Source organism: Piliocolobus tephrosceles, chromosome 1 (genome assembly GCF_002776525.5).
Source record: "Piliocolobus tephrosceles isolate RC106 chromosome 1, ASM277652v3, whole genome shotgun sequence".
NCBI classification, from domain to species: Eukaryota; Metazoa; Chordata; class Mammalia; order Primates; family Cercopithecidae; genus Piliocolobus; species Piliocolobus tephrosceles.
In genome coordinates, this window is record NC_045434.1 from 155,247,159 (window position 1) to 155,257,801 (window position 10,643).

At 43.2% G+C, this 10,643-nt stretch overlaps 2 protein-coding genes across 12 annotated transcripts in view; one reads left to right on the forward strand and one right to left on the reverse strand.

Annotated features, from left to right (window-relative positions):
* Positions 1-4,473, reverse strand: part of MIER1 (MIER1 transcriptional regulator) — a 62,095-nt gene extending 57,622 nt beyond the window's left edge. For 3 of the 11 annotated variants that reach the window (XM_023209958.1, XM_023209874.1, XM_023209949.1), the window contains exons 1-2: positions 3,750-4,473; positions 2,599-2,699 (exon numbers count right to left, since the gene is read on the reverse strand). In XM_023209958.1, the coding sequence (XP_023065726.1) occupies positions 2,599-2,699; positions 3,750-3,816 (168 nt within the window). In that variant the 5' untranslated portion in view covers positions 3,817-4,473. The other 8 variants (XM_023209965.1, XM_023209875.1, XM_023209930.2 and 5 more) reach the window with 6 other exon arrangements.
* WDR78 (WD repeat domain 78) overlaps positions 3,648-10,643 on the forward strand; it is a 112,293-nt gene continuing 105,297 nt past the window's right edge. Inside the window, 2 exon segments of the mRNA XM_023209865.2 lie at positions 3,648-4,095; positions 4,098-4,182. Coding sequence (XP_023065633.1) covers positions 4,014-4,095; positions 4,098-4,182 — 167 coding nt within the window. The 5' untranslated portion in view covers positions 3,648-4,013.

Here is a 10,643-nt window from a genome sequence, read left to right on the forward strand (position 1 = left end):
ACACAATTAGGGGCCTAGAGGTAAAACTCAGGCTTTATACCATGGAGATGAAGGAGGGTTTTCCATTAAAACATGAAAGCTAATTTATGAAATTTGCCTACCAAAGGAAAATTAAAAGTGTTAAAATACAAGGTACAGGAATAACTTGCTTAAGTACAATGAATCTTTGATTCTTCAGTTAAATTACCAACAGAAATCCCAACTGTGATAAAGAGGAGGGGATCACAGTTTAGTAACCTACTGAATGAATCCTAAAATTGTCAGGAAAATGAAGTCTGAAACATTTCTGAATGGGTATCTATCTTACTGTTAAATAATTTTTTTTTTTTTTTGAGACGGAGTCTCGCTGTGTTGCCCAGGCTGGAGTGCAGTGGCGGGATCTCGGCTCACTGCAAGCTCCGCCTCCCGGGTTACGTCATTCTCCAGCCTCAGCCTCCTGAGTAGCTGGGCCTACAGGCGCCCGCCAGCACGCCTGGCTAATTTTGTTTTTTTGTATTTTTAGTAGAGACGGGGTTTCACAGTGTTAGCCAGGATGGTCTCGATCTCCTGACCTTGTGATCCGCCCGCCTCAACCTCCCAAAGTGCTGGGATTACAGGCGTGAGCCACCGCGCCTGGCCTAAATAATTTTTTAAGTTTATTAATATTGTGTGTCAATATTACTAAATTTAAATGGTATTATTATTATTGAGGGAAGAAAATCTCTACATTTTTCTCCTTCCCCTTTTTATAAATGTGGATTCAGTGGGTCTTTTTAGGTTCAGATATTATAAAAAAGAAACAGCTCTAATACTGCGATTCATAGGTAACACATTACCACTGAATTCAGTATACTTCCACTATTATTTTATTTTAGTGATACACTTAACTGTAAAATTTTCAGGAGCCACCTTAGGGGATGAAAAGTCTTTATCAAAATGCTTACTTACCCTCTTCAGTATTAAATATATAAAAATTAACAATTCACTAGTCATAGAATTTTAGTGTTGGATGGCACCTTAGAGATCTTTTAGTCAATTCTCTACCCTGTCAAAATAGTAATCTCTCATCATGCTTCTACTACCAGGCTTTTTGCCTATGTTTAAACACCTCCAGTGACTCACTATATCTCATAAAAAGGCTCCTCTTTTCAAAAAAAGTTCAAATGTTTAAAACATTCTTTTATTACGCCAGAATCTACCTCCTTGTTGTTTCCATCCATTACCGTTACTTCTTCAGCACTTTGGATTAATTCAACAGACATCTTCTTTGTATCCAAATGCAAACAGTTAATATTTATACTTGGGTTAACAAAAAAATTATTTTTAAAGCCTATTCATACTAGAAGAGTTGAAAATAGGACATGACAGAGCTAAAGGCATGAGAAAATGCACCATTAATTGTGTCTGCTTAATTACACTTTGTTATTTATTAATGTGATATCCAAAACAGTAGTTCTGTTGAAATTGTGTATAAAATATTTAAACTAAAAAAGTGTGGTGAATTCCAATTTTATGTGAGGTTTGTGATTAATGTCCCAAAACAAAAAACCACTATAGAAAGCCTGAATAAATGCCTCTTCAGCTCCTATTGCCCACCTAAAAGCTGCCTTATTTTCAGGCAAACTAACATTAATTTTTATGACATTAAGCTACTCAAAACTGCTATTATATTGATAAATCATTTGTAAGCAATTTACTGAATCTTCCATTCCAAGTTATTAAACAATTATATAGAGGCTATAAGGCGCACGCACACACAAACCCCTCAGTTATTATTATGCTTTTAACAAAAGCATTTAGTATCACAATCTTACTTCAACCAGTACCTTAAACGAACCAATGAACAAAGTTCTTCGGCAATTTACATATACCTAAGAAATATAACCTTTTATTCAGTACCAACACCTGATTCAAATACAAGTAATATATATATATAAAATATATAAACCTGTTATGCAATCCAAAAAGGTACCTCTCAAAATGCACCAAGAAAATACTGTATTTGTAATAGTTTAGACTCTGGGGTTAGCTGACTGCAATAGATTAATACAACACATCCAAAACTAAAAAATTCTATATCCAACAATTTTTAGGATCCAAGAGTCTCTTTTGAGATTAGTTTATAAACTATTTCCTGAAATTTTTATTTAAAAGCAACAGCCTACACTATGTCTTTATGCATGTGATGGTAAAATTGTATGGATAATTACTAATTTGGTTGAAAATACCTAAATCTAAAAAACTTAGCCTATTACATTTGGAAGCCCCACATCTATAGTGACAATCAGCATCATCTTTTCATTAGTCTCATTTTTTATTATTAATGCCACTCTAAAACACTTATGTAGGCTTTTGGTTCTTCAAATAACAGTTTTGGATTTTCTTTTCATAAGTTTTACATAGTTCTATCCAGTGGCCCCATTTTATCAGCATATTACAAACTGTATGTTTATGGTTCTTACATTGATGACATGTTATTTTTATCTCACCCAAATTCTGGAAATTTTTGGCCCATCAGTTCTCAAACACTGGAACATATAAGAAGAGTAATATAATCTCACATTACTTGAGGGAGTTTGGATTTTCCCTCCCTTAATCTCCAAGCGTACCCCTGCCTACCAGCATCACATCCGTCTTGTCTGCATTGAACCTCAACCAGTTGGTTCTTAACCACGTCCGAAACTCAGCCAGGCACTGGGAGAATCGAGCGACCACACCATCTGGATCAAAGGAAAGAGAGCCTCAGTAGCAAGGAGACAGAAACGAGATACAAGCTCACCATCCACCCTGTTTCACATGTTTAAAAAGACGGTCAGGAATTAGGACAAGGATCCCATGACAATTTTAGAAAAACATTTAATGAGCCTTAAGTCATGCAATTTGTAACCAATGGTAAAGGAAGAAAAGCGACCCAATAAATACGTCGCCTCATTCCACCCATGAGTGAAGAAGATTCAGTCAACTCCGGGTCATCTCGGTGAAGCGGCCTCAATAGCCAAGTCAATCTTGTAATTACATAAGTTCTTCTGCAGAAATACAGAATTCTAGCGTTGGAGGAAGCTTTAAATAGGGAAAACTGAAGCCCAGACACGGATAGTGACTCGCTCAAGGTCACACAGCATGCAGGGACCACAGATAGGCTCCAGGCCAAGGACCTAGCCACTACAAGCTGAGAGAACAAGACCAAAGAGCGGCGAGCATCTGTCCCAAGGGATCCTCCTACGCGCTAGGAGGACCTCGTTTCCTCACAGTAATACCCTATTCGAGTCTCTCTTCCCTCCCTGACTCCATCCGAAAAGCGCAGGTTGGCCCAGGGCGCTGCTCACCATAAAGGCTGCAGTGCAAGCGGGAGCCTCCCGGGACTGGGACACAACACAAGTGAGGGAAATACAGGAGAAAGAGGCGGAGCCACAGCGGGGTGGTCAGCTTAGCCCCACCCCGGCTGGGATCAGGGACCGAAGCGAACGGGGCGAGGCGAACTCACTCCGCAGCGGATTCCCAGCGCGCCGCCGCCACCGCGAAGGCAAAAAGGCGGCGCTGGGAGGCAGTGGGCGGTGGCGGGGAGGGAGCTGCGCATGCGCCTTCGGCCGCCGGCAGCGAGCAACCCAGGCGCGTTCTGTGGCAGCCCCTCCCCGGAAGTTAAGGGTCTTCCGGGCGGTACACTGCTGTGGGGGAGGGGAAGGAGAGAAAGGGGACTGAGGACACCTCAGGAGCCCCTCATCCCAAACTGGAACAGAAGGGGAGAGATGGCTTGTGGAGGCTGCACTTACAGCCGCTGCCGCTGCTGCCGCCGCCACCTTCGCTGCTGCCGCCACCGCCTGAAGAAGCCCCATCCATCCGCCTGCAGCCGGGAGACTCAGAGCCTGGGAGGGGCCTGAGGCCCGGGCCGCCCGCCTCCTTCTTCTAGTCGTCGTCCGGAGCTTCCTCCTGCTCCACCAACCCTCTGCCCTCCCCTCCGCCTCCGCCCTCCTCCTCGGCCTCGTGCCGCCAGCCAACCGCGCGGCCGCTTGTTGAGCCAGAGCTCCACTGTCGCCATGACGCCCGGCAAACATTCCGGAGCCTTGGCCTGAGCAGCCAACGCAGGGGCTTGGAGGTACAGGGACTTCAGAGGCGGCCAGAAAAGGGGTGGTGGACCACTCCCCAGCTGGTCGCCACCATGCCAGTCTCTCCGGCAGGCAGTCACAAGCAGCAGAACTTCAGGTTGTAAGTTCCGGCGTTAAAACCGTAGTCCATTCCCCGGGGTCCCGGAGGGAGCCCTTCTATTAATAGATATTTCTACATTTGGAAAGGGCCGTACCCCAACTGAGTTCAGTCTCTAGACCTCGAAGCACCCAGACGACAAATGGCTCCTTTATCGACCTACCACAGTCTTTAAAAAAAAAAAAAAAAAAAAAACTCTACTGGGCCGGGCGCGGTGGCCCACGCCTGTAATTCCCAGCACTTTGGGAAGCTGAGGCGGTTGGATCACCTGAGGTCAGGAGTTCGAGTCCAGGCTGGCCAACATGGTGAAACCCGGTCTCTACTAAAAAGACAAAAAGTTAGCCGGGCCTGGTGGCACATGCCTGTAATCCCAGCTACTTGGGAGGCTGAGGCAATTGCTTGAACCCGGGAGACGGAGGTTGCAGTGAGCCGAGATTGTGCCTTTGCTGCCCGAGCAACAGAGCGAGACTCTGTCTAAAAAATAAAATAAAATCTCTACTGCTGTGCTTGCTCTGTGAGAAAAGACCTGGTTTGTTTAGAACCATCCTTCCTCTAGCACTTCTAGTTTGTTAAGGCCTGCAATCTCTCAAGCTTGGTGCCTTCATGCTGTGCCCAGACGTTCAAGAGCCTCAGCCTCTGTGAGCCACCAGGCCAAACATTGCTGTGCTCTGTAGTAGAGGTATTTTATTGTCGTCTCCTCAATACCATCTTACCTTAAAACTAATTCCTGCTTCCAACATTCTACTGTTATGCATCAGTTGAGCAAGACTGGAGAAAAGCACACGGCTATGTGGACTTGTCTTTAAATGGTTCGTTAGTACTGCCCATAATACTGTCCACTAAGTTCCTCCAAAGTTCCTTATTTGTTTTCTCTTCCCCTCTGCAATCTCCTTCACCTCAGCTAATCTTTCTTCAGCGGAACGTGTTGAGAGTTCTTGGGAGAGAACCTTGCATTCTCTCTTGAATATGGTACTCACGCTTTTGTCCATCCTACCGCTCCACCAAAACAGCTTCTATGAAAGTCAACAATAGCCATGCAGCCAAATACAATGGCTGATCCACAGTTTCATTCTTTGTTAAATGAAGCAGCGTTGGTCTAGTTTATTACTTGAGCTTTGAAAAGCTGTATTTGGGTTCTGAGAAACCACTCTTCCTAGTTCTTGTCTTGGTTCATGGTTTCTCCTTTTCCAGATCCTTTGCTAGTATCTGTTCCTCACTACCACAACTAAATACAATCATGCATCGATGGTGATACCTTCTGAGAAATACCTTGTTAGGCAATTACAGCATTTTGCAAATATCTTCCAGTGTACTTACACAAACGTAGATGATGTATGGGCTACTATACACCTAGGCTACAAGTGTGTAGTAGGCTGTACACCTAGGCTGTAGTAGTCTATACATCGAGATTTGTGTAAGTATACTAAGCGGTGTTCGCATAATGATGAAAATGCATTTGTTGTTTCTAGGCTACCAACCTGCATAGCATGTTACTGTACTGAATACTGTAGGCAATTGTAACACAATGCTAAGTATTTGTGTATGTAAACATAGAAAAGGTAATGTCTTGTGCTTGAATGTTGTGACAGCTACAACCTTGTTAGGCAATAGGAATTTTTCAGCTCTGCTACCAGATCATCATTGTATATGTGGTTCATAGCTGACGATCCAGGATTGTATTGGTGTTGCTAGGTCAGTCCATAAACCTCTTCACTCTGATGTCTTTAAGTATCACCTATAATGATGATTCACAAATGTTCATCTCTGGATAAGACCTCTCCCAAGAAGACAGACTTTAAGAAAAAACACCTGCACTTATAAGTTAATAAACATCTCAAAATTCACATCTACAACTAAGTGTATAATATTTTCTCTCTTTTCTAATTAACTGCCATCTTTCTCATTTTAGTAAATGGCAAATTCTACTCTTTAATTACTCAGGTGAAAAACTTTGGGATTACCCTTGACTTCCATCTTATACCTCACTCCATAAGCAAATTTTACCATTTCTACCTGCCAAATAAATCCAGACTACCACTCCCATGTAAATCACTGTGTTACATTGTGATACCCACCTAAATAGTCTCCTTGCCAACACCCTCCAGGTAGTAATCAATGTGGTTCTGCCCAAAACATTTCTCAAGTTTTTTCCATTTCATTCAGTAAAACTCTTTACAGGACCCCAGAGGATTTCACTATGGACTCTTCCCTTGCCTAATTACATTCCGTGTTGTTCCACAGCACATCAGGCACACTGTGTTCCCCCTTTGGAGCCTGTGCTCCAAAGTAATATAAAGTAATAATACTTCACCCTTGGAGCTCTTCAATCCCTCACCTTTGCTTGAATTTTTCCATAAAATTAATTCCTGCCAGGCGCAGTGGCTCATGCATGTAATTCCACCGCTTTATGAGGCTGAAGTGGGCAAATTGCTTGAGCTTGGGAGTTCACAATCAGCCTGGGCAACATGGCAAACCCCTATCTCTACAAAAAATTAAGCCAGGTGTGGTGGCGTATGCCTGTATTCCCAGCTACTTGGGAGGCTGAGGTGGGAAGTTTACTTGAGACTAGGAAGGTGATGCTGTAGTGATCCATAATCACTGCCATTGTACTCCAGCCTGGTTGACAGAGTGAGATTCCATCTCAAAAAGAAAAAAAGTTTTTCTGCAAGTTTATAGTATACCTGCTTATTAATCCGTCTTCACCTAAGGATAGTACTCCAAAAGGGCAAAGATTTCTGTTTTGTTCACTACGGTATCCATTGCCTAGAATGAAGAAGGTGCTAAATAAATATTTGCTGAATGAATATTTACTTCGGTAACTTTGGTTACTGCTTATCTTGTGTGGTTTTTGTTTTCACCTTGAGGTATGGAAATTTGAAGGTAAAATGAAATTGAATTTATTAAATTGAAAAATACGAAAACTGTCCAACTCATAGTATGGGGTGTAAGAAAAATTCCTTTGGGAGTTTCTTAAATGTTGACAATTTCATAACATATTGAGGAAAGAATGGGGTGGGAGATGAGAAGTAGTATAACCTTTGTTTTTTGCAGTAGCCATGTTACCTAATTAAAACGAAGTTTCACAGACAACTTTACAACCTTTTGGTTTGGCCTAATTTGTTATTTCTCATCTTCCTTCTTTTAGGACTTAATCCTGACCTTGGAAAGGATCTCATGAAGCAAATATTTGTCAATTTTCCACTTTCTCTTTTCCTGTGTTAGATCCTTGCCTTTAGCTTTACAATATTGGACAAGTCTACCATGGCAATAAAAACAACTGCTGATTCTTCAACCCTTCATCCTATTTCTCTGTCCAGTGCCTTTATATTCCTTACATGTTCATGTTTCCTTTTGATTTTTATTTAATGTTTTTATCTCTGCTTACATTACTCACCTGTTCTTGAATATTATCCACTTTTTCCATTAGAACCCATACCATATTAATCGTAAGTATTTTAAATTCACAGTCTTACAGTTATAAAATATCTGTCAATCAGTGTGGTTCTGATACTTGCTTTGTCTCTTCACACTTTTTTTTTACCTTTTGATATGCCTTACAATTTTTTGTTGAGAGCTGAACATATTGTATAGGTAATGTAAACTGAGATTAAATAGGCTGGTAGTGTTTTATGTTTGTGTCGCTAGGAATTAGGCTATGTTTACTGTTTAGTTGTAAGTGTGTAAGGCATCCTTTTCCTCTACTGTCCTTGTTTCTGTCTCTTAAAATTTCCCTAGGGACTTCTTAAATAAAGTCAGCCTTGCAGTTCTTTCCATTGTAATCCCATTATTATACAGGAGCCCTGTAGATGTGGTGGTGAAACAGGATAGTGACTCCTTCACAGGTAGGAACTGGAGTGCACAGGCACTGGCAGGGGCAAACTCCACTCACTCGCTGCTCCACCCCTCTAGGGAGGTGGAGCACAGGTGAGTGAATGCAGGAGCCAGAGTGAGTGCTTTTGGGCACCTTCAAGAGTGAACTGCATACTCACTCCCCAGCAGTATCTAGGGGAGGGTACCCACGACCCCTGAAACCCCAGAGGAGGTGTTACAGTGCCCTTTTAGCTTTGCTGTCTACAGAGAGCTTAAGTGTTAACAGCTCAGTGGAGGGTCAGCATGACAGCCTTTTGCACCCACACTCACTGGCACCTCAGTTCTTGTCCAGTGTCCAGGAGGAATGAGGTCGCATGAGAGTTGAAGCTGGTAAATGCAGGGGATTTTATTGTGATAAAAGTGGTTCTCAGTGGGAAGAGGAGCTGAAGAAGGGACGGAACAGGAACGTAGTCTTCCCCTAAAGTTCAGCCATCCCCAGACAGATTCCTCTTCAAAGATACACTGTCAAGCCGTCCTTCTGAAGTCAAGCCACTTCTCTGACGTCCAACCATAGTTTCCAACGTCCAGCTGCTTCTCTTTCTGCCTGCTGAGCCTGAGGTTTTTATGGGCACAGGATAGTGGGGCAGAGTGGGCCATGGGTGATTTTGGAAAAGGCAGCATTCAAGCAGGAAAACACAGATGTATGTTCTTACTTTGGGCCATGATTCCAGGCTTGAGGGTGGGGCCCTTGCCAAGGACCTGCCCTCTTCTGCCCAGAATTTCCCTGCTTCCTATTCCTATCAGTGGGAAGATGTAGGGGGAGGGGAAGGGTTTGACAATCCTATGATTAGCTCTTAGTGTTTTAATGGGCCTTTGTCTCTGAGATGAGACCTTGACAAGTGCTTTTCAGTACATTTTTTCTTTGAGGGGAAAAGATGGCTAATGGGGTCCAGAGTTGGGTATTTCCTTTCCCCCATGTCAGTTAGACCCTGATAAAACTCTAGTTAGGCTCTGGTAAAGTAGTTGTCCTTGAGCGCAGGTGCTTGTTAAGGAGAACATAACATTGTAGGTGTATTTTAGAATGGTTACTTCCTATCCACCTGCTAGAACCATGAGGAAATTTTTCTTTTTTTTTTCTTTTTTTTTGAGACGGAGTCTTGCTCTGTCGCCCGGGCTGGATTGCAGTGGCCGGATCTCAGCTCACTGCAAGCTCCGCCTCCCGGGTTTACGCCATTCTCCTGCCTCAGCCTCCGGAGTAGCTGGGACTACAGGTGCCCGCCACCTCGCCCGGCTAGTTTTTTTTTTGTATTTTTAGTAGAGACGAGGTTTCACCATGTTAGCCAGGATGGTCTCGATCTCCTGACCTCGTGATCCGCCCGTCTCGGCCTCCCAAAGTGCTGGGATTACAGGCTTGAGCCACCGCGCCCGGCTTGAGGAAATTTTTCTTTAATCTTCATCCTGAGAACTTTGTGGCCACATAGAGGTAAAGCTCATGAAAATGTAGGGGCCCCCCAGAATATTTTCTCTCTCAAGTTAGTCTATACTCAAGTCTTCAGTAGTTAGCTAGTTGCCTTTTAAGTTGCTGGCTTCAGTGGCATTTTCTGCTTCCAGTAAGTTGTGATTCTCTGTTTTCAACTTGTCTCCAATTTTCAAGGTAGTTGTTTGTTCTTAAATAGAGGAAGAACTGTTTTTTGAGTTAATGTGAGATATTTTATTGTCCATCTATTCACTTTGAGATGGCTGTTAGACTAGAGCTATCTAGTAGTCAGTTATTCATATGAGTATGTGAACCTGAGAATTTGAGACAGGTCTCAGTTAATTTAGAAAGTTTATTGTGGGCCGGGCGCGGTGGCTCAAGCCTGTAATCCCAGCACTTTGGGAGGCCGAGACGGGCGGATCACGAGGTCAGGAGATCGAGACCATCCTGGCTAACACGGTGAAACCCCGTCTCTACTAAAAAAAACTACAAAAAAAAAAACTAGCCGGGCGAGGTAGCGGCGCCTGTAGTCCCAGCTACTGGGAGGCTGAGGCAGGAGAATGGCGTGAACCCGGGAGGCGGAGCTTGCAGTGAGCTGAGATCCGGCCACAGCACTCCAGCCTGGGCCACAGAGCCAGACTCCGTCTCAAAAAAAAAAAAAAAAAAGAAAGTTTATTGTGCCAAGGTTCAGGATGTGTGCCCGTGATACAGCCCCAGGAAGTACCGGCAACATGTGCCTAAGGTGTTCAGGGCACAGCTTAGTTTTATACATTTTAGGGAGGCATGAGACATCAATCAATATATGTACGTTGGTTCTGTCCAGAAAGGTGGGGACAACTTGAAGCAGGGAGGGAGCTTCTAGGTCACAGGTAGGTAAGAGACAAATGGTTGCATTCTTTTGAGTTTCTGATAAGCCTTTCCAAAGGAAGCAATCAGAATATGCATCTATATCAGCGAGCAGAGGATAACATTGAATAGAATGGGAGGTAGGTTTGTCTTGAGCAGTTCCCAGCTTGAATTCTCCCTCAGCTTAATAATTTTGGGATCCAAGATATTTTCCTTTTACGTTTCCCCCATTTCTTTTTAAAAAATATTTTGGAGAAAACATTTTAGAAGAAAATGAGTCTCTGTGTCTTGTTTTTCTAAGACCACCAGAGCGAGCACAAAAGAACCAGCA